Source organism: Aythya fuligula, chromosome 2 (genome assembly GCF_009819795.1).
Source record: "Aythya fuligula isolate bAytFul2 chromosome 2, bAytFul2.pri, whole genome shotgun sequence".
Classification (NCBI taxonomy): Eukaryota; Metazoa; Chordata; class Aves; order Anseriformes; family Anatidae; genus Aythya; species Aythya fuligula.
Genome location: NC_045560.1, coordinates 37,037,024 through 37,061,210, shown reverse-complemented (window position 1 = coordinate 37,061,210; position 24,187 = coordinate 37,037,024). Strand labels below are relative to the sequence as shown.

The following is a 24,187-nucleotide window of genomic DNA, read 5'->3' as shown; positions in this document are numbered from 1 at the left end:
AGCAACAGCAGGTAAACTTGTAAACTGTTCAGTCTTTTTTTTTTTTTTTTTTTTTTTTTTTTTCCTCAATGTGTAACTGCTAGTTGGTTTTTGATATTTTATTAGCTGTTACGGTATCTACTCAAACTAGGATTTTTAAAACTGTAGTTGATTGCCTGTAATGAAACTGTGGTATTCTTATATTTTTGAGTGTTAGATGTCAGATGACATTTTGGTTTCTGGGGTTCCCATTGTAGAAAGATTTTTAAAGTCAAGTCCTTCAGACTTTGTTCTCGCTTTAGGTCATGGTGGTATCTTATGAGACTTGGAAACTGCAGATTGTCAATACTTTGCTGTGTTTCTTTATTAAGCTATTGGCATCCGAAATAAAAATACCTCTGAAGCCATTGTATTGCCATTCAATAAGTAGCACTGCTGGTATCTGAGTAGCAATTCTAGGTGAGAGAGGTGAGTAAGAATCATATAGTATACAATTCCTTTGTTTTTAGCAGCTGCATAATTTCAGAGCAAAATTAAATAAAAAAAAAAAAATCCCAAATTTGTACAAGGTCTTGGTGGTTGCAGAATTAAGTCATTTTAATGTGGAGTTTCACTGCACCACCCATAGCAGCTGCAGTGTATATAGAAGGAAGAAAATAATCCAGGTTTGTTATTAATTACTATTTGCATGATAGAGACAACGATTCATGTTCTCAGAGCAGTGGCCTTAGCTATCTGATGCAGCTCTCTCTGAAGGGAGCAGAAGCTTTCCATTGACTTTGTGGGCCCATGGGAATAGCTGGAGAAATGAACCGCTTGGCTGAGCAAGCTCACAGCTGATCGATAGCTCAGGGGACTGGAAAGCACGTCTGTCGAGTTTCTCACACCATGTAAGACTCACTCTGCTACGTGACACTTCCCCTCCTCGGGATCATCTCCATCACGTGAGCCGATGCCACAGAGGTCAGGGACAAGCCCTGCAGCCAGGTGTGCATCCTTGTCATCTGGCACGAAGCGCCACTTAGCACCGAGTGGCAGTCGTGTACTCGGGCAAAAAGCCCACAGCTATTGTCCATTTTTATTGTCCATGTCCAAGGGACTTCATTCCTCTCCCACTGAAACCATCAGCAACCTTGCCAGCACTTTCAGCTAGTAAGGTCAATGCCTTAAAAGTAGAGCAAACATAAAGCCAGTGCCTGCATGGCCTGCCTTGCTGACCTGTAATGAGAGTACTTCTCCCTGCTGTCCTGAATGTGCTTCCACTGAAAACTAACAATGTGATGCACTACAGCTCCGTCATGATGAAGAGGTCTGTTCAAATATAAATCTGAACATCTCCTTTGAAGCTTTTGTGTGGAATATGCCGTGTTTTCCTCAGCACAGTGTGTGCCTACAGAGCTTTCCCTTGCATTGGCTGAGCGCCGTTTCAAGTCAAGCAGGCTCAGACTTTGAAGTGGTGGCAATGTTAAGTGAAGAGAGGAGAATGTTGACAAAGCAACCATGTTTAATCAGGGTTTTCCACAGGACCAAAAGTTTCTACTGAAAAATCGACTGCAAAGTGTATCGGGTTTACATGGCAAGGTTTTGGTAGTAGGGAAGCTACAGGAGTGGCTCCTGTGAGCAGAGCCCAGCAGCTGCCTCATGTCAGACCAGAGCCAGCTCCAGCCAACTCCAAAAGAGACCCACTGCTGGCCAGAGCCCAGCCATGAGCAATGCTGGTTGGGCCTCTGGGAGAGCAGATAATGGAAAGGGAAAAACTGCTGCACCACAGCAGCTGGGAGAGAGGGGTGAGAAGCAGCCCTGCAGCCCCCAAGGTCACTGCAGCAGGAGGGCAGGAGGTGCTCCAGGCAGAGAGCAGCAGTTCCCCTGCGGGCTGTGCAGGGAGAGGCCCGTGGTGGAGCAGGATGTCCCCCTGCAGCCCGTGGGTCCCACATGGAGCAGATCTCCACGCTGCAGCCCCCCCATGGGTGGAGGAGCCCCCGGTGGAGCAGGTGGATGTGGCCTGTAGGAGGCTGCGGCCCATGGAGAGCCCCCGTAGGAGCAGGCCCGGGCCGGAGCTGCAGCTCGTGGAGAGGAGCCCACGCAGGAGCAGGGGGTCTGGGGGGAGCTGCCGCCCACCCATGGGGGACCTGTGCTGGAGCAGTTTGCTCCTGGGGGATCTTAGTTTCTCACTGCTCTAACCTGTTAGGGAATAAAATGCATTAATTTCCCTATGCTGAGTCTATTTTGCCTGTGATGGTAAGTGTTGAGTGATCCCCCTGTCCTTGTCTCAACCCTTGAGCCTTTTTCATTGTATTTTCTCCCCCTTTCCCTTTGAGGAGAGGCAGTGAGGGAGCGGTTGTGGTGCAGTTCAGCTGGGTAAAACCCCCACACAAAGCTAACTGTATTTCTTTGGAAACCAGAAGCAGCCCTGGCTCCTGTACCCCTTCTGGCCACCTCCAGTAAAGCACTTGCCCTTGCAAGGAAGGGGTATATTCCTTGTTCCTATCTCATTTCAAGCAGTTACAAAGATGGATGTGGTTTGTGATAGAATTCCTTGCGTTATTCTTCAAGCAAGATGTTGACTTTTTACCCGATCTTGCATTTCTGTTGTAGCCTGGAGAACCAAGAACTCAAGCTGATGACAACAGGGTGGTGGAGGTGGGGGAAAATACGTGTCCTGCTGTGTGTTCTTGGTTCTTTGCAGTATTATTGGATTCAGTCATTACTTTATCGAACAGAATGTATTTTGTACTGCAGATTTCTACCAAGTTTTCTATTGCTACAAGACTATAGGAGGATTTCAGAAGGATTTGAAATTACTCATCCATTGCTTTCGCTAAGTATTGGTCAAACGTTTTCAGAGGTGAATCTTTTGATAAAATCATGACATTTTAACTTCTGAGGATTTTTTTCCAGTGTTCATGCAGCCTTCTAAGGTGGGAATTGTCCACTGCTTATCCTGATAAACAGGCAACTGGATATTTTTCTTATATACTCAGGGCTTGTCATGATAAGCTTTGCAGGGACTACTAAAAGCCAAGACAGTTTAGCTAGAATTGTGCAGATGCATCGCTTTGCCCTTTAGTAGTGTGCAGGAGGAGTTATCACCCGAGGGAATACATCACTGTCCCTGTCAGTGAGTAATTTTTCTCAAGTGAAAACAAAAAATCAATTCTGTAATTAATCCAAAAGATTCCCCTGTTTATCTCAGGAGACAAATAAGCAGCGGGCAACGAACATCTCCATCTGGTAGGGCAGGAATAATGATGGTTTTCACACCAGTGAGTACCTCTGCTTTTAATGGAAGCAGCTGTCAGATCCCAAGTGGAAAGGGAACGTGTGAAGGACCCTTCTCATGACAGAAACTTATTGCCAGTTGGAACAAAGCACAGAAACGCCAGGCTTTTGTACAGGTAACAAAGGCTCACACTGCTTTTCAGAAAACGAGAGGTTTGTTTTCCTCCCACGGTGCTGTGCGGTGCATCGGCTGCCACCACCCCCAGAGCCGATTGCGTTTCAGTCACCTCATAATGGCACACTTATTGTTTCTTCCACCTGTTGCGCCCTGTCACTAAACTCCTTGCAGTCACACAGTGTCTGATCAACTACTAGTGATGCTTTCGTTTTCTCTTAAATGCTAAATAATGATCTGTGGTTGTGGAGCCTCGGTAGCATCCCTCAGCCGAAGATGTACAGTGTAAGCGAATGCAAAGCACCCCCAGTTATAAACAGATGTTAGGTCACTGCTCATCTCTCTCATTAAGGCAATTAGTGACCTGTAGAAGATGATCAATCAGGGATTTTATTCATCTCGACATTGTTGTCTGGTTGCCTGCGCTGAGGGATGCTGTTTATAGTCCAGTTTCTAATCTCTCCCTTTCCTGCTCATTATTATTATCAACCCAAAGTGCCTTTTTGCTTCTGTTACCAAAACAGAATCCCCACCACCACCGTTTTAGCAGCTAACATCCACAATGGGGGCAACTGATCCAGCACAGGAGTTAAATATAACCGTGCCTAGTGTAAGGAGAAGATTTAATGGGAAATGGTTGGCATTCTTGCTTCCTAAAGGCACGGCGAGGGAGCGAGAGCGGTCGGAGCCGTACACACACACGCAGACACACAGACACACACGCATCCCGCAGCCAGCGAGGAAAGAGGAAGCGAGCAGGCAAGACAGACAGAGAGGCAGAGTAGAGAGCGAGCAAGCCCCAAAGCAGAGCTGCGCCTCCAGGCTGCAGTTGCCCAGGGCGCAAGCAGCATGTTTGCCCTCAGCCTTGTTGCCTGGGGATTTTACCTTCAGCTTGTCTCCTGCTTTGCTTTCTGTCAGACTTCGTACGTTGACAATGCCTTCTCAGTTTCCTCAGGTAAATCGCTTTAAGTCTTGTTACTTTGCCTTGTCTGGACCTCTCTGCACGCTGGTTCTTGCACTTTTCCAGTGACTGGGAGCACAGGAGGAAGGAATACTTCGCTTTGCAGATCTGGGTGAAGGAATTTTGCATTGCAGAGCTGCTCTGCCACAGGCTGGGACATTTTCATTGCTTCATGGCTTTTCCTTTTTGCTTTATTATTTCTCTTTTTTTAAACCCCTCCCTTCCCAACCCTGCAAGAAATAATAGACAAGAGCCTCAGCTGTGCTAAAATGCTGTTGTTTTTTTTTTTGTTCATTTGTTTTTGTTTTTTCCATTGGCTTGGTGTTGTGCTAATTCATGCCACTGGAGGATCTGGCCCAATTAGTATATTACTTGCATGTCTGCATGTTTCTTTCTATTTTGGATGAGCTTAGGTAGATTACAGCAAGGGAAAGAAAATGAATCTCAATGTATATCTGCTTCTATAAATAAAGCCCTGACCTCAATGAGTGCTGCTGGAGCCCGACTGGATGTTAGCAGAATAAACATCATCTGGCTCTGGCTATGACACTAACAAATACTCAGATGACTTACATAGCAAACAAGAGTCCGCTGCATGGAAAATCCCTGCTAGGCAAAGGCAAAACAAATTAGTTGTCAGCTGAGCCAGGGCACTGGAAATCCCACTTAATAGGTTTTAGTTTGGCCAGCAAGACTCTCCTTTACCCATGTTCTGTGCAAAGGAAGGGGAAAGTTGACAAGAACTCTGACTCCGTCTCCTCTTGGAGGAACTCTCACCATTTTATGGCAAATTACTTCTAACCAAAAGATGCTTCTAGCTAAAATCCTGGATTCCTTCAGTGTCAAAGTTGGGATGGTTCGGATGAGATTTGCAGGGTGAGGTCAGCTCTGCCTTCAGGTCCTCCCTGTGTTTCTGATATCAAAACAGTGTCCCAAAGAGTGCACATTTTAAGACTACATCAGATCAGTCTTAGACATGGAATTAAAGTCTTTTCTCTCCTTCTCATGTCTCTGGTGTGACCACAGAGCCAGATGGTTCACATTTGAGGCACTTAAGAGAGAACAGCAATCAGAAGGGTAGCCTGTGCAAGACAATGGATTCCTGGACTCGATAACAGTCAGTATGAATGATTTCAATTATGGTTTTTTCTTTTTTTTTTTTTTTTTCATCTTTTGAAATGTGCCGAGCTAACACACTGTATGTCACCTGCGGTGGTTTGAAGAGCCCATTAATTTAAGAATAGTCTTATTCAAATAATAAGGTTCTGAGGTCCAAAGAGTAACACAGATACCCTTTGTGGAAAAACCCTATAACATTTAATAAAGCAGCCATTAGACTTCTGCAGTCATTTCAGATAGCTTTTAAGATAACATCTAAAGAAGCCTAATGGTTGAAGAAATACATCCTTTGGAAAACAATTTAATCAATTCTTTTGAACCTCTGGGGACTAATATATGTTTTTCTGCTAAGTTTTTTGGGATGCTAAAAAGCATTTCTATTTATTATCATTTCTGTTCAGTTGGGTGTCCTTTTTCCATGAGGTTGATATTAGTTATTGCTGAGGTACAGAAATATCAAAACTTATTTTTTTCTATGTTCCTAAGTGCCTCGCAATAGTATGTAAGTTGCTAGACCTCAAAATTGTTTTGAAGAGGTTTACATTGCCTTGAATCTAGTAGATTCCTGCCAGACCAACCCTAAGTTCACTTTTCCATTACTTACACGGCCAGACCTAAGCAGTGATTTTCTCCTGTGTAGCACACTTGTGTGTCTAGAGAAGACAAATTGCTATCATCTTTAACAAATAATGGTTCAGGAAATAATCCCTTCTTCCTCTATGGAATAATTTTCCACCCAAATGCTATGTCGTACAACAGCAGTCTATGCCTTCAGGCCTTGATGCTGGCTGTGGCCAGGCTCTGCTCTTTGCAGCAGACCAGCTCCCATGGCGCAGCCCCCAGGTCTGCCAGGGGCAGAGGCTGCAGTTGGCCCCAGCCCCGTCCTCCCCTGTCCCCACCAGCTGTTTTGGCTGTGGGTTTAAGGCTCTATCGTGAACGTGTTGCAAATTTCTACTTGCTAATATGTGTCAGAATAACATCTAGTGGATAATCCAATTGTCATTCCACAGCCACAGGGATGGATTATGAGCCATATTTTGGTGAACTGTTACATACCTGAGTGCCAATTATTGCTTGCTAATTGGGGCAAGGAATTCTCTGTTTGGTATGAAAAATCACGCAATGAAAAAGAAAACTCCTTTAGTGCTTTGAATGCATCAGCAGTTGACACAACGCCTCCTAAGGAAAAAGCCAAGTTCTCTGTTTTCCAGTAGAAATCTCACAGTGTGTTCAGGAGGTGAATTAACTCCATTTAAATTCTGTTATTTTAATGGTTTCTCAGATGTTCTGTGACTGTCAGCTGAGTTAATTGTTTGCATCTGGCACCAGGATGTAATTTCACATTTAAAGAATGGATTTCGGCACTGCACTTGCAAACTCTGAAAGTAATCACATTAAATAGCAGCTATGTTCTTCAGTGACCACTTGTCTTTCCTGCAATTGGAGGAATACCTATGGCTGGTTTTCAGATATGCCAGAAAACCTCTGCACTAAAAGTACTTTTATTTCTATTCTCACACATCTTTCTATAGCAATAGGTTCAAGATAAAAATGTTCACAGGTCATAAGATTGTAACTATAAAGCAGAGGTAAACAACTAGTGTGTGTGGGGGAAGTGTTTGTAGAATAAATGAGGGAATAATAATAATCTGGATTATTTTCTGTTTTGCTGCCAACTCCGCATTATAGTCCCATCAGCCTAAAGCAACAGCGCATCACTTTTCCTGGAAGTGTTCTGAATGTCATGTCTGTGTTTCTTCTGGTGCTGAAGCATCATTTCTGGAGGAAATGCTTTGGGATTAGTGTTACAACATGCTCAAGCACGTGGCTGCAGCTCCACATGGCAGCAGAGCCCCCCCAGGGGCTCTGGGTAACTCAACTCTCCTTGAGGCAGGGGTGTTCCTTCCAGGGTAACCTGTCGTATCCCTTCCCTAAGACACTGTGTTTACAACGTCCTTCGTTATCGTTTTTCAGAGCTCTGCTCTGCTGGGGTTCCTGCCCTGTGCACTTGACCAGGACATCCGAGTGCCTCCACTGTCACAATCACGTAACGAAAGCTAGGTGTGAATTTTATGCTCCCTTTCAGCAGGGCTAAGCGGACCTTGTAAGAACAGGGCTGAAGGAAGCCATCATCCAAATTCAGGTGGCAGAAAGTCTCCCTTTCCCTCTCCTACTCATCCAAGTTGAAGTTTACTGGGGCTTTACAGGGAGAGGGGAAAGAACTTCAGAAACCACCAGGAGCTGGAGAAGAGCAGGATCTTGATGCTTCTTCTGACCCGAACTTCCTTTTATGCATCGCACAAATGTATCACTTGATCGATTTTTCTCCTGTGATCAATATTCGTACACAGCCCTGTGAAATGAGTATGGCTGATTAATTTAAAGGACTGAAATGGGGCTGCAACAGCTGAGTTACTGGCAGTAGTCCTCTTGCTTTCTCTGCCTTTTGCCTGTTACACTGGCTTTCCCCAAAAAAGGGAGCTCCCCATTTCACTGGGCACAGCGTCTCTGAATCTGCATTACTGAATGAATAGATATGCAAATTGCCAAAAGAAATTAATTGACTATAATGTAAATTAAAGGAAGGGGTTCAGTTGTATGCTGGTTAGGGTGAGTATCATGAACTTTCATTTACTCAAGGAAATGCAGGTGACTAGGTCAAAGGACCAAGTGTTCCCCTCTGTGTTCCTCTGCTCTCCCCGGATGTAATATGAAGATCGGTTCCCTTAGGTTCAAGTGGTGAGCTGGTGGGCATCCTGAAATACAGAACCTGGGCTCCTGAAGTACAGCAGTATGGGACAAGCCAATGGCCAGTTCTGATTTTTTTTTAATTTTTATTTTTTTATTTTCCTGGGACAGGCTTTGTGTTATAAGTAAGGCAGGTGTCTAGCTTCAGGCTGTGGAAGCTCCTCTGGAGATGCCACCCAAGCCTTGTTTGCGGTGAACAAGTTCTCCTGCCACCAGGGATGGAGACTGGTGCAGGAGCTGGCACAGCGTTGGACAGGCTGCTGATTTCTCCTGTGATCAGACTGGGTGGTGGAGGCTTAAATTTTAGCACAGCCAAGCAAGCTGCTTCAAAATCAGGTGGTTTTAGTGAGAGGAGCTCCACAGACAGGCAACCCGAAGTGCTGTGAAACAAGCTTATTCCCCATGTGCTCAGAGAAAGGTAGTACTTGCAGGCCTCTGCTCCCATTGCAGGCAGTTTATTTCAATATTAGCAAACCCCTGCAGTGGGAACAGTCTGTGACTTTGCATTTTAGCCTCCCTGTCTTTCAAAGCCCATTTTGTATCAGACACAGAGGCTGCCCGTGGCCGGGCTGTTGTTGGCAGGGCAGCACCAGCAGCGCAATAGCAGCAGCTAGAGCTGCTGAAGGGAAACTGTCAGCCCTAGTTACATTTACAGAGAAATACCATCTGTGTTTGTCCAGGAGGAAGTCTGTGGTCAGGATAGGCCGTGCACCCCTGCAGGCTTTAACTCTTGGTGTTAGGATAGCGGGTGGCTGCCAAATGAGACAGCCTGGGAACCTTAGGTGGGGGGGACACTTGCACAAAGAAAGGAAATTTATGAGGTAATGGTTAAAATGGGAGGGGTGTTGAATGTGTTATGGATTCAGGATCAAAAGCAATTTTTGGCATGGGAGGTTTTACTGACTTATTCTGTGTTGCTGCTTCATAGGTAAAAGGAAAATGGGAAAAGCCCTTCCATTGCAGGGGGAACTCTTTGGGGGTGATCAGAAATAGGAGAGAGAGAAAAACACCACAGTAATTCACAGAAACCAGCCTAAGTGTTGTGTTTCTTCCCCTCTCATCTCCAAGAAATCACCTCTTTACTGGAAAGCACATCAGGGGAATGCTCTTTGTATGCAGGAAAATGTAGTGGTGAAAGGGGATTTGGGATGAGAAGATGGACATAGGAGGAATGCAGAAGAGGACTGATAGATTGGGGGAAAAGAGAAAAGCAACTGATAGCCATTTTTGCCAGTGTGTCTGCATAAATGGATGCACCTGGGCAGGCACACAAGGGGCAACCTTATCGCTCTCTATAGGTACCTCAAGGGAGGCTGTAGCGAGGTGGGGGTTGGTTTGTTCTCCCACGTGCCTGGTGACAGGACGAGGGGGAATGGGCTTAAGTTGAGCCAGGGGAGTTTTAGGTTAGATGTTAGGAAGAACTTCTTTACTGAAAGGGTTGTGAGGCATTGGAACAGGCTGCCCAGGGAAGTGGTGGAGTCCCCATCCCTGGAAGTCTTCAAAGGACGTTTAGATGTAGAGCTTAGGGATATGGTTTAGTGGGAACTGCTAGCGTTAGGTCAGAGGTTGGACTCGATGATCTTGAGGTCTCTTCCAACCTAGAAATTCTGTGATTCTGTGAAGTGAAGGGAGATGCTCTGCCTGAAGAAGGCAGGGCTGCAGTTTCAGTTTTCTTCTGCCCAGGAAGAAGTGTCAATGGACTAAAAGCTTCTAAAACCTGCAAAGTTATGGCTGTGTACAATACCAAGTCAATACAGAGCTATTTCTTTGTGAAAGGGCAGAGAGTAAAGTCAGCTGGGCTGTGAGTTGCCACAAGGGAGTCACAAGGAATTAATTTAGTCCCTGGTATCAAAGTCTCTAGCAGGAATTTGAAGGCTTTTCTCTGGTGCCTTTCTGAGCACACAGCAACACCCACGTTCTCAGATGGGTTGTCTGGGGCTGACTGAGCACGTGGTGGGCCAACATCAAAGTCAAGGACACTTCTGAGCCATGCCAGCCCTGACAGATTGCGATCTTGCAGTTGGAGAGGGATGGCTTTGGTGTCTCTGCTCTGGTGCTATTCATCTCACAGATAAAGTGGGAGAAGAATGGGCAGCAGTGACCTGCATGCAGGAGTCTGTTGGGGCTGACAGAGTGGCTATCTTGCATTAAGTTTTAGAGTTTTAGGCTCTTCTGGGGGTGGCAGTAAGTTCTTGGGCTTTAATACTCAGTGTACTCATAGCATCATTCTGGTGTGACAAGAAAGGGAGTGTTATAATCCAGTTTATAAAATGACTGGGATGAGGTACTGTGATTTACAAGACTGAAACTCTCATTCACATTTTGCAATCGACTCATCCATGGCTTTGGAGCTGATGTTTAACTTCTCTGTGCCTCAGCTCCTCATGACTGGAAGGGGAACACACACTGCTGTCAGCATCACTGAGCAGAGTCTTGAGCCCTGGACCTCTGCAAATGGAAGCCAACAGAAGCAAAGCTGCACAGAATAGCCTTGCAGTGGTTACTGGGATTTATAAACCACAGGTTTGTTTTAGAAACCCATTTTATAACCCACTGAAGTGTTCCGCTGTGCAGGTTTTATTGGGACTTTTATGTTCTTATGACACTGGAGCACAGAGCCAAACCAAGCAAATATTCCTCTCTCCTTCAGCGCTAATCTCAGAAGTTCCCTTCTGTAATCCTCTGGGAGAGTAGCAAATAACCTTTAGGCACACGCATTGCCCTCACACAAGTGCATATGCACACATGAAATGTCTGAAATATGTGCCTAGGGGGAATAAAATGCCTTTTCTGAGGAAATCTTGCATGCACTTTTGCCTTCCTGAGCCTTGTATCTCCTGGCATGGGCCTGCTCCAGCAGGGCTGCAAGGGGCTCCACTAGGGCCGGCTGCAGGAGGACACGAGACGAGGGGATGAGCTGGGAGAAGCTGGGGGCCACGAGCACAATATCTGTGCTGTTGGCAAGGTTTCTTGAACACCAGCTCATTTTAAACACCTTTATTTATTTACTTACTAGGACAGCTTCTGACTGCGCCAGCTGGTGAAGTGCGCATAACTTCTGCCTCAACCAGTAGCCACTTCAGGGATTAGAAACAGGATTTCTGGCACAGAGTATTTTCATATTTCTATCAGTTATTCTTGGCTGGAAATAAGCTTGAAAAGTTTTGGCTGGCGTTTTTCATTTTCCACAAAAAGGATGGGGAAATGTCTTCATGCTGTGGCTCCCATGGGATCTGGATGGGTCACTGCTTTCCCCAGCATGGGCACTGGTGCATAAGCTGTAGGGGTTGCTGTATTTCCTGGCTGTATTTACATCACCAGGTACATAGGAGATGGTATATTCAGGTCATAAGGCTTAAGCTGATAAAGACACAGAGACATGCAGCCTGTTCATGAACCTGACGGTCTGATCCAGCTCCAGGTGTGAGCTGTACCCCAGCTCTACCTGCCCACCCTCACCCATTCCTCCTGGTGCTGCCCTTTCCCCTGGGACTTTGTCACCTTTGACAAGCTCTTAAACTTTCCTAATTTGTAAGGGAAGATGTGCCTTAGCCACCTTGTGATAGACACACAGGATAACACCTGATGGCCACTGCTCGTGGCGAGCTGCTGTCCTTGCCAGGAGGGCAAGAGGAGCCTGAATGAATGACAACAAAGCAGATGAAAGTCTCAGTTTCAGCCGGACGAGCCCACATTCATTAACTAGCCCATCTGCCCAGCTTGTTTATTATTAATTCTGACAGCCGTCCAAGTGGGAGAAGCACCTGTGATGGGGTGTCAGCGATCGGAGGTCTCCATCTAGCAGGCCCTGCCAGTCAGAAACTGGGCAGGCCACCAGCGCTGCTGTCGGGGAGACACAGCTTTGGAAAGCAGCTCAGCGTCCAGTCAGGGCTTGCTGGGTGAGTGTGGTTGCAAATAGGAAGGGAAACACATGTTGCACATCTTTTTCATGTCAGGCCCTTTTCTCCTGCCAGTGCCATCGATCCAGCTAGCCTACACATTTGTGATTTTAGAGCAGAAGTCATTTTAACAGCTTGCATACAGTTTTTGCAGTGAAATCCTGCAAATCTAACCTGGACCCAGGGCAGCACTTCCCTCTGGTACCTCCACTGCAGCCAGGAGGGGTCACGGTGCTGAAAGTCAGCCCTAGGATCAGCCCTAGGATGGCTTGGAGACCTCGTCCAAGCTCTGCTCCAGGGCACTTTGCCTGGGTGAAGGCTTCTCTCTGGCTCTGCATTGGAGCATCTCAGATCTCAGTTTTTGGCTTCCAGATAACACCAGAAGCAAGCAGTCTGCAAGAACAAGATGAAACAGGGCAAAGCCTATCTAAAATATGTTATTTCTTCAAGCAACTCTTTTATTCACAGATTGATATAATCACTTTCATTAATATAATTTGGACCATAAAAATAATTTGAGTTTGAAAATAGTAAACATTTACTATTTTAAAGCTGACTATCTTAATTTTTATGCTCTCTGGAAACAACTGCCACTTAGACAAGTCCTGTATGGAGTTTTTCATTTTGCCTTCCTTCTCTTACTGAATACTTTCTTTGATATGGAAGATGTTGAAAGAGCAGTTTCCACACAAGAAGTGTAAGTGAGCTCACTTATGTAGGTAGAGTCTTCACAGAAGACTCTTTTCACAGAAAACCATGAAAGTCCTATTCTTGGGCTGAGACTTTTTCCACTGTTGGGGACTAGAGTATTATGAAGCTGTGTTTAGCAATCAAAGCTAATGTGGAGACTAATGATATATATTGCATTTGCTGACAGCCTGTAAGCCTACCAAGGTAATATTTTTGTGTTGCAAACCAGGCCAGCACTGAACTGGCTTTGCATCCTGGACTTATCACAGTTACAAAATAGATACCAATGAAATGCAGTGTTTATTGGAAGATATTATAATATTATAATATTCATACCTCTGGTCTGTGACTCTCATTTTGTGCTCCCTCTTCTGTTGTATCCACCCATCATACCTGAGTGTGGAGGATCCTTGGGTCTGGGATCAGTCATTTCTTAAATATTTGCTTTACGGATACACCTGCCAGAGCATGGTCATGATTAATGATGGAGCCCCTGAAATACGAAAAACCTACATCATATAACTGCTATCTAGTCCATATATTATAATAATAGTAATTGCATGCTTTCTGAATTGTTTTTGCATGTCATATCAGTACATGCTATCACTGTTTATACCAGCAAACCTAAACTGATCTTCAACCTAACTTGTGGTATAGTAAAATTAGAATAAGACTATAAAGACTGAAACCAATGGCTATTTTGCTCCCAACTTTGTTTAGTATATTGGTTTTCACAATAGAAACTCTTCCAAAGAATTTCAGACTGTGCTTCCATAAAAGGAAAATGTCAGTACTTTATAACCCAGGACTTCACTTTGCTCATGAGAGCATGATGAGTGTACTATGATTTTATGATTCTGTGATCTGTATTTAATGTTATTTTTGCCAAATATTTAAATAACAATTATTTTATTTTATTTTATTTTATTTTATTTTATTTTATTTTATTTTATTTTACTTTATTTTATTTAAGTAGCAGAACAACTGCAGTAATGCAAAACTTTTTCTGCAGTGTCTGTTAGTGACTGAATTCAGGGCAAGCCAATAGAGAGTTTAACTCTACATGTTTCTGTATGTTATCACGTGTGTGAACTAGAGATAGGAGAACTCAAACCTTTGCTGCTTTTTAACGGGCACTGTCATTGTCAGTATATGTTTGTAGCTTTAAATAATATATATATACATACAATCTCTATTTTTTTTTTTAATTTTAAATCTTTTGACTTATTCTAAATTGAAGTTTTCTTTTGAATTCCAACTTAATGAGAAAAGTTCAGATAGAGTCTTTACTATGGAACCCTTTCAGACTTCAACAGACTTACCTCTCAACTGTATCATCTCAACTAATATTTTGGTAGAGAAAAACATCTGCATAACATATAAACTACTTCTGAATTCTACTGTCAGTAGAAATCTTTGGCTTTTTTTTTTTTTTTTTTTTTTTTTTTTTGGTTGGAGAAAGGAAAGAAATGCCACTTTATAAAAAAATATTCAAGCTCAGGAAGGTAATTGAAATGACATTTGTGAAATGCATTTCCCTGAACCCTGTGCCTAGATTGTCTTTTCAGACAAGGTGTGATGTAACCTGGCATCCGTGGAAGCGACTGCAGACAGTTTCTGTTTTCAGGTAGCTAAACACCAGAAGTGATTCCCTGACTTAGCCAATAAGTCTGATATTGACACAAAACGAGATAGTGAAACACATGCTGAGCTGTTCCCTTGCCACAAGTTAAAGCCACTTCAGTGCTTTAACAACCACACTCATCTGGTCAGCTATTTCAGTGCATGAGGACTGGGCAAAATGCTGTTCCCATGAACGTGGGGTGGTGGAATGGGATGTAATAGAGTTTCTGAGACATTTGAAAAATTAGAAGTATCTCTGTCCCTTAGAGAAATGTGTGTTACATTGAGATATGATTAAAAACCAGCCTGCAACTGATTTGCACACAAATCTAGCAATTTTGCCAGGTTTGTCTTCCTAGAAACTTAATTTGGAGATTTTCTATTAATACCAGATACTTTACCATAGGCTCTTCTTCCTACTGTATCTGGCTCCCTGCCACCCTTCACTTCACAGACACCCATCCCTGGCTGCCAGTAGCCAGAGGAAGAAACCAACAGAGAGAAATAAGTAAGTCCTGCACTTGGCAAAACCTTTGCAGAAGGCCCTCATCCTGATTACAGAGAGATTTCCTGGGGGGTAAATAGATTCAGAAAAGATGAGACAGTATAAATGCATCCTCTTCACATCATTTCTCTGTGGCTCTTTGGTCACAGCTGCTTATTTTGTCGATGGAAGTTTTCCTCTCAGAGAAGGGTAAATATATTGCTAAAAACAACTGATAGCCTGCCTTGCTCAACACTTGGTGGCAAAGCTGTCAGCTACAGTTGGGTTGCAGAGTCTTGATTCGTAGTGATGATGCACAAGTCAGAAATAAGGTAACGTGATTTCAGGCCCATGGGAAATATCATCAGATGTGCAGTGGAACAACTGCCCGCACTGTTATTAGAAAAGAGCCTGAAGTATTTTGGTCCATGGGAAAGGCTAGTGGGCAGCAGCATGCAGTGCTCCTTAGTCACATGTGGGCTGTGATGGTAACCAGAAGATGTCATTTCTAATATGCTTTTGGAACATGGCAGAAAGAGAGATAAATATATATTTCAATCTTTTTCCTAACATTGGGTATCGTATATTTTCCAAAATCAGCCTGTGTCATAGCCATATTTAGAGCTTAAAACTCTGCATAGCCTGCAGCACAACAAGACCTTATAAACTTGAGGGACCACGTGGTTTCTTAAGTTCCTGCTTGGATCCAGAGCTACAATGGACACAGAGTGTACAAAAGTCCTTTGGAATGGAAACTCACCTTATTCTGTAAGATATATTTGTGGTGTTCAAGACAATGGATGATGTTTGTATTGAACAGATCTCCCTTGTTTGGAACAGAAGAAACAGCTTCACCACAGACCGTGCTGTCTCCTCGGCCCTCCTCCACCGCCCCTGTTTCCACCACCGTACTTCAGGCACAGCTGGAGCACTGTAAGTGTAGCCCAGGAGCCTTTCTCTTCTATTTACTTGACTTTTGATGTGTGACAAAGACTGAAGTATCCTCTCTGAGCACTGCTTCACGGTGTCACTCAGCAAACCCATCTGTCTATGTTGGTAGGGCTCTGCTACTTTCCTAGAGCAAGGCAATCCTGAACTAAGGGAAATATCAATGCAATAAACCAAGGAAGGTCAAAATGGCAATTTCTCATCCTACACAATGATTTCAAAGTATACGCTATATGTGTCCTATTTTGTATCATGTTTGCCTTAGTCAGTGACATGAAGGTCCTAAAATACTCCCAAGGAATCTATTCCCACCATTTCATTTTGCAGAAAGATGGATTTGAGTTGCTGGTATGGACTTTTCACTCTCAGGCCCTTGCACGTACCTGCTCTAGATGATATGTATCCATAAACGTATGTTAACATATACAGCATACAGTGGGTATATGACATAGCAGTTTGCCCACTTGCACTTGTTGCCAAGGTCTGTTACCTCCAATACGCTTTCTGTCCAAATATAAAGAATTTTTCCACCTACTTCGTAATGCCCATTTCTTAATTCTACTACTCATTTACCATATGCAAATACTGCAATTAGTAGAAGCATTATGTAAACAGTGATTAGAAAGATATCTGACAAGAAATAAACCAAGAAAAAATACAGCATAAAATCCCCCACTGTCTTCAGAGAGATCAGATTTGAGCTCAGGGAATTATTCCTCCCAAACCAAAATCTAGTTGCCTCCACCTTTCCCATCTCCTCCTCCTCCTCTTCCTTTTCACTTGGAAGATGAAGAGCAGCTTTGCTAACCCAGTGTTTCTGCTGCACTGTTCATATTTCCAGGGGTGATTTATTTTGATTTCTTTTGTCACGAGATATAGACCAGCCAGTTTACTCATGCAAGCTTAATTATGAAGTCAAAAGATTAGGGAAACTATAAGGGAATCCACTCTGATCAGTAGTGAATGAATGCTTCCTGGTTGGTATCTACTGGAGCGAAGTTCACGCTGCCTATACCCATGCAGAGTGCAGTCGGTATTATTAGAGCAAAGATGCTATTTTTGGAGAGGAGCTGCTACTTGTAAAGCGTGATGGGGAGAGCAGGGTCAAGTCTAAAAATAGCCCTGAGTCCCACACTGGCTTGGAGGGGATGAGATAGCCTGGCTGCAGCATGCCTGGGAAAGGAGGAGGAAATGTGGGGCAGGACACTATGCCGAAGTGATAATGTTGAAGCATCCATGAAGATAACCTTGTGACAAACCATAGGCTTCTCCCTCAGGCAGTAATTAAGTGCCATTTGGACTGTAGTGGCTGCTTATTTGTGCTTTTCTCCATGTTCTCTATGAGTGTTCATTCATATATTTTACCTTACGTAGAAGCTGCTTACTCTGGACATGAAGGACTTGTGCCAGGAGCTCCAGATAACAATGCCTGACTTGCATTGCCCCACAGGGCCTCCTGGCCCCCAGGTGAGTGATGCATTTGTGACCAAACCACAGCAGTCTTTTGCTTGCTCCAAGGTCCTTACAAAGCTGTTACACATTTTCTGTAAATGCCTTTTATGCCTTAATAAGCATATCAAACTCTAGCTTAATTTCATTTTGGTATGACTATGCATAAATCATGTAGGCTTTCTACCCCGTGTTCTCATTCCTGCCTTGCAAATTTCACATTCATCCTTCATTGTCATGTAGTTTTACAGTGGGTGGCACCCACGAAAAATCCCAGACTTGCCATCACTTCCTTCAGAGGCACTTTGTTGGTTTATTTCTTTGCTTTATTCTCTTGTTATGTGAGGAGAAAGAGCTGTTATGTGAGGAGAAAGAGCCTCATTGCACAAGAGGTGCAATGAATTTGAGTGTTAGTGGAGTACATCCCTGAGAAGGCCCATACCTTCAGTGCAGACCAGAGGCAAGAAGGGGCTTCAGGAAGGGCAATGGGATAAACTTCCAGCTTAACCTGCAAAATCTGTGCTTGCTGGGTAGCCTTGGGACAGCCCCTTTGGGCTCCTATTTCATCTACAATTTGTACATTTGAAGCATAGGGCAGAAGGTCAGAAATCTTCCAAGGAAATGTTCCACTTCTAGGGGAGAAGGTTTTGTGCATGTCACACTGTTGTGGAGAATATCACCCATCTATCCTTCTGTTCCAATTTGTTCCCTCCAAAGGAAAATAAAACTGAAGGGAAAGTCTTTTAGCGTGTGAACTAGGAGGCACATGGAGAAGTGGTGGTTTATCCTACCCTGTGTTGAGAAAAATCTCTTCATTATGGAGCAGTCCCATGGTGTGTTGGGCACCATCTAGATCTTCAGTATATGTAGAAGAAGCTGTTGTAATTTTAGTCTTTGCCAGACTGTCTTTTTGAAACAATCCTCTTAATGCTACCTCTGACTTAAATTGGAAAAACAATAAGGTCAGTTCTATTGTTCTGCAAGGTTCACTGCTATAAATAATAATTAACCTTGCAACTGAATGATCTATGATCCCTCCAAGAACATTTTTAAATAGAGTAGGCTGACAGATTTTATCACAACCACTAACAATAGGATGGGTATAACATGGCTTTGGAATTTTTAATTATAAATTGTGGGATGGTGTTTTATAGAGGGACAGTATTAGAGCCGGCAATCCTCCAGACAATACCTTTATGAAAATGGTCACGGGAAAAGAAGTGCTACTGTTTCTAAAAAATATCTCAAAAGTATTTCTGAATTGCTTTCTGTTGTAAATGCATGACTTTCATATGAGTTGTAAAAGCTCATACTGTTGAGCCAGAGCTGAGTTTTAACACTTTGTCAAAAGGAGAATTAGATTTGTAATGATGTGACTCAGCATATAATTCGTCCCATGTATAAACCAAGGTAAAGGGAAAGAAAGATAAAATTTGGCTCTGACTCTAATACAGTACATTCTGATTTACACTACTGAAAGTCTAAAATTACTGACTACAATAGTTGCAATAATTTGCATTTGAGGGTGTGGTTTGCTACTGTTCATGTACAATTTGCATCATGTTTTAGACCATATAGGATAACCAGGATTGTAACCTGGAGTGATTTATATGGTGAGCCTAATGCTCTTTGTATGATGTGGGATTTTCCTTAGTCATTCAGAAACAAAAGGGTTCTCTGAAGCACTCTAGAAACAACAGCTTTTTTTTTTTTTTCTGATTTTTACTTTTATTTTTATTTTCTGAGCATGTCCCTCGATTAAAATGTTTCCTGAAAGGGGAATAAGCCTCACGTGAAGGAGAGCAATATCTTCATTTTTGAGGGCTTAAACAGATTTGTGAGCCTTGATTGATCTCTACTTCAAATCTGAATCAGTCTTTTCTAACCATGTCTTTCAGATTATGTCACCCTTGCCTATAATTTAAGTCCAGCTTCCCAAAACCACATTATTTCATTCAGTTGCAATTTCAGGAAAGTAGGAAAAGACTTTGAAAATTTGCTATTGGTTATCATTGAAAGGCAGCTCCACTCTAACTGGGAGATGTATATTCATATATTTTGGGGGTGTTTTCAAACCACAGGAAACAATTATCTCTGCTCAACAGCTTACATCTGGACTGGCCACTAGGCAGCAGGAGGGTAATATTGACTGTAGAGGATGTCAGGCTTAAAGCTACATTTGCAATTTAATGAAAAATTTGAGATTTGTTTAATCATGAGGAGACAAATTTACCACAAGTTATGTGAAGTTTATTTGTTTTTAAAGTACTTCAATCACAACAACAGTAATGACAATTGCATTTCAAAGAAGAACATTTCAGTTTCTTAACTATTACTCTGTAGAAAATGCCATTCCATAAACACAGGAAAATACATAAAACAAGAAACATTGGGAACCTCTTGTTATTTTTATGAAAAGATGAGCAATAATTTTTGAATTTTACCATTGCAAGTTTTTTTTTTTTTTTTTTTTTTTTTTTTTTGTTAGAATGCCCATGGTATTAAGAAGTTCTTAAAATGGCTACAAAATATTCAGCAGAGGCATGAACAGCCCCTAAAGTTGACAGCCACTGTCTCCTTCCCATGAGGTTGCATGGAAGCTGTGTTCCACCTGAGCAGGCAGGCAGGAAACAGGGATGAGGACAAGAAGCCTCATGAGGAGATGGGTTGCAAAACTGTGCCCAGGATGCTAAAAATTCAAACTGGTGTCTTCAAGCTTCAAGATTCAGAAATGGTGACAATCTTTGATGTCTACAGCACCCGTCAGAGTCCATCCCACGTGGTTTATGCCATTTCCCTTACCTGCTTTGTCTGACCTCCTTTGCCAGCAGATGCAATGTCTCTGTGTCCTTGCAGTCGATCATTCTTCAAGGCTCCAACAACTTCCCTGCTTTCTTGTGCCCCAGGCACTTTTTCTTGCTAGTTTTCTTCACCTAGGAGATGCCCCTGTGCTTCTCATGTCAGTGCAACTCTCCAGCCTGCCTTCAGCAGTGACTCAGACCTGGCATTTAGAGAAAATGTTCAAACACCTCATCCAACACCCTCACCTTGTGGGGTCACATCGCTCCCAGGAGGCACCAGCAGGGACATGGGCTGGGGGAAGGCCAATACCAGTGCCTTCTTACTAATACTGCTCAATAACAGCACTCATTTTTGTCCCTAGGGTCCACGAGGAATTCCTGGCATAATGGGACCAAAAGGAGAGAAAGTAAGTGCCTGTTGTTATGGTGTTTGGTGTGTTTTTGAGGAGTCAAGGAAAGAGATGGGGGTGTGGGGGGTCACTCACTTTTTTTCTTGTCTGTTTAGTCAATGATGGGCTTTATGGACATGTGGGGATTTGCTTTAATTTGAATGTAGAGCTGTCGGTAAGTTTGAAGGTGTAATTCAAAGCATCATCTTCTAGGGTTCATTTTCAATCCTGAAATATTTTTATGGCTTCTCATGATAGCTGCCTCTGTCTACATTATGGATAAGAGAGTATCTTGGGTGTCTTGCTGATCCCACAGTTTTTGAATACCCTGTTCTCTGGGAGGATGTGAGAAGCAAAGGTTTCCTATCCACCATTAGTTGTATGGGTCAGATCAGATAGTAAAGGTGGTCTATATGTGAGGTTATGGCTTCAGACCTGCAAAGCGTTTGCTCCATGATGATGCTTAAAGAAACTGAGCATAATTACATGCTTTACAAGAGTGGGTCTATAGATTTAGGGCTGAGAACACAGGAAAGGTCCAGGACCTCTGTTAAAAATTCTTCCCATTTTACCTCTGGAAAAAAAAAAACCCAGAAGGTAAAGATATTCCCAATGTTGTTTATAAATGCATTGACTGATGAGCCGCTGTGGTCTGTGTGGTATCTCTGAGACTAACATATTCCTTTCTCTGGCAGGGGGAGATCGGCAGGCCAGGAAGAAAGGTATGAACAAAAGGTGCTGCCTCAGACACCAGCCTGATACCTGACACATAGCAGCTGCCAGAGAGGAGCACAGGCAATTGATAAATACAAATCAGCTAATGTTGAAGTGTTGAGCCTATTTGTGTTGCTCCCATGCATAGCCAGGAGAGTGGTAGGAGCTCTGGGTACAGGGCTGGAGAGCTGTCACAGCTGGTTTGAATTTGGTAAATTGCCTCAGTAAGAGCATCAATCTTCAGCCAGGCAATTAGGAGTGGGAGATTACCTGAATTATACCTCTGTGGACAGGGGAAGCAAAGTATGGGACCTACCATAAAAGGTCTATTTAAAAACAACAACAACAACAACAAAGCCAAATCAACCTTTTTACTGCTCCAAAGCTGAAGCCAGGCTCGACCAAAGAGCTCAGAAGGAGGAATGGCCATTAATGGCCACTTCCAAAGCTTTGGCACCAAAGCAATATGCTGACTACAGTCTTCTGCTTGGTGACACATGAGCCATGATATATTGTCAAAAATATGTGCCCCTATGTGTGATGAAACAGAATATGTTATCTCAGTCGTTAAGTGCTTCCATTTAATGTAATTAATTTTAAAAGAAGACAGAAATGCAGGATGAAATCAGAGATATGTGGGGGGTAGTCACTAACCAGGAAAAGAAATACCATTCTAATAATAAGCAAAGAAGTTTGACACTAGCTACTTATCGGTAATTCAAATGGATATGAAACATATAAACAAAGAGATCTTTTTATTTAATATAGATTTAAAATGCCCTATAGTAAACAAAAATAATACTTAGATATATTTAAGTGTTCAAATCTAATGTATGAGACAGAGTCACCCATCAACCTACACAGGAGTGCAAACCTTAATTCGTATTTACTTTTCTGACAAGAACTAGTAGGTCCCAGAGGAGAAGTTGCCCATAAAACAGTATAATTCCTGCTAAAAGCTCTCTGGTGCATGGAAGGTCACTGTTAGCTCCAAAGTCATGATCAGATTTCCAGGACCATGTTGTCAAGTGGCATAAAGCAGTGGAATAGCACTAATCTGCTGCATTTTAGCAGCTAGTCAAGGAGTGATTTACAGGCAGAAGATAAAATAGATAAGTAACTGTATGTATGTAGTTAATACTAGTCACAAGACAGCAAAGAGCAATTACAGCTAGTAATATGAGTACTCATAATAAAATTAATGGTAAATAAAACCAGGAATGTCTTAGTTAAAGGTTTGTTTCTGTTCTTGCTGTAAATTGCATTTGTACGGATAGAATTACATGCAGGTCTTTTTGATTTACGTTGTATTATTAAATGAGAGGAAGAATTAAGTTATTGATCCTGGGTTTTTGGATTATTATTTTGACTACACGTAGATTTCCTCTGTAGCTGATCTACTTATTTGAATCAGTATAACTTGGTATTTCTGAGTCTACATTTCCTCCAGTAGCATCAACATAAACAATATTGTGAATACAACATAGTATATATATATATATATATATAGTATTAAAAACAAGGTGGAGAAGAATTTGCAGTTCTTTTCTTGAAAATACTGTATTTCTCCACATCACCTGTCTGCAGTGGAGACCTGTGTGTAGGAATAATGTTACAAGAATCATTGTAATCGATTTTTTCCGTTCAAGGGTAGACCAGGTCCCCCGGGTGTCCCTGGGATGCCAGGACCAGTAGGATGGCCTGGACCTGTGGGACCAAAGGTAAGACTAAAATTCACACAGGATGATTACTAAACATAATGATCTGAACACACGAGTTGCTCGGGAAGTCTCTAAACCACTGTCTGCTAGAGGCTGGGGAGCTGCAACAGTGCAAGGACACTCGGTGCTTGCCCTGTTTCTTACACTGCTCTGCCAAGACCTGCCCAGTCTAGGGTTAGGACACCACACCTTCAGCATAGCCCTACATAGTCAATCTGATCTTGATTAAAATATGCCACAGGTAAATTGAAAGTCAAGTCTAATGAAGACTCATTTATAACCACTGGTGCCTCACAGCCACACGAATCAGTGTTTCAAAACTGGTCATCATCCCCATGGCTGTTCTTGATGATCTCTTTGCCTGAATGTGTACTTCTTGACAGCATAAAGGGGAACACCAGGCTGCATTCAGGGGAAAGGGATTACAAACCATGTGGATTGCTGATTTGTTCTATGAAGCTCACTGCTATACAGACAAACACTAATTACTGTGAATTTTCATAGCCAACAGCAGAAGAAATGGCAGGACATGCTTTCCTACTGCAGGGTGGTTGCTTCATCTGCATTTATTATAAAAAAAGCTGCATGACAGTTCTTTTCTGACTATTACCTTATACAAAAGGTACACAGATTTTCACAGGAGCCATGGAATACAAATTTCCTACTGGGGCATTTGAGATAGAAAGCCTGTTTTTATTCAATCCAGTACGTATCAGACAGAAGGATGACATACTATGTTTCATTTGAAATTGCATTTTCTAGCGAATGTTTGACTCTTTTTTCACTCCATACGGGTTGCTGCCCAATCTCAGAGGACATTATGCCATAGGCTTTGCTACTGCAAGAATAAGAGTAGATTACTTCAGAATTCAAGCCATACATGGGAAGCAAACGCTTAAGCTCTTCACAGACATGTCAGATGAGGAACATTACATTATGTGGTAATGTAGGCAAAGAATTGTATGCTTTTTTTGCCTGTGAACTAAAAAGGAGCCCACGTTCACTTTGAACTGGGAGATAGGACATGGTGTCTCCCCAGAAGCACCATGTGCTGTGATACTGTGCAGCAGGAGCAGTGAGAGCAGAAGGAAGATCCAGCAACCTTGTTCCCTCACGTTCTAAGTACTGAGAGCAGAGCAGTCAGAAAACTCATTCAGTTCAGCTTTTCTTTATATAAGTCCTGTCTTTACTTACGAAAACTTTCTAATTTTGATTTTATCTCCTCCTCATCTATTGTTGTTTTCACTGCACTCCTAGAAGTATACCTC

General features: G+C 42.8%; 1 protein-coding gene across 1 annotated transcript in view; it reads left to right on the top strand.

The window, feature by feature from the left end:
• Positions 1 to 4,056: 4,056 nt before the first annotated feature.
• The window catches only part of COLQ (collagen like tail subunit of asymmetric acetylcholinesterase), a 38,206-nt gene continuing 18,075 nt past the window's right edge, over positions 4,057 to 24,187 (top strand). Inside the window, exons 1-6 of the mRNA XM_032181804.1 lie at positions 4,057 to 4,328; positions 15,718 to 15,830; positions 17,220 to 17,312; positions 20,458 to 20,502; positions 21,180 to 21,206; positions 22,848 to 22,919. Coding sequence (XP_032037695.1) covers positions 4,223 to 4,328; positions 15,718 to 15,830; positions 17,220 to 17,312; positions 20,458 to 20,502; positions 21,180 to 21,206; positions 22,848 to 22,919 — 456 coding nt within the window. The 5' untranslated portion in view covers positions 4,057 to 4,222. The remainder of the gene's footprint in view (positions 4,329 to 15,717; positions 15,831 to 17,219; positions 17,313 to 20,457; positions 20,503 to 21,179; positions 21,207 to 22,847; positions 22,920 to 24,187) is intronic.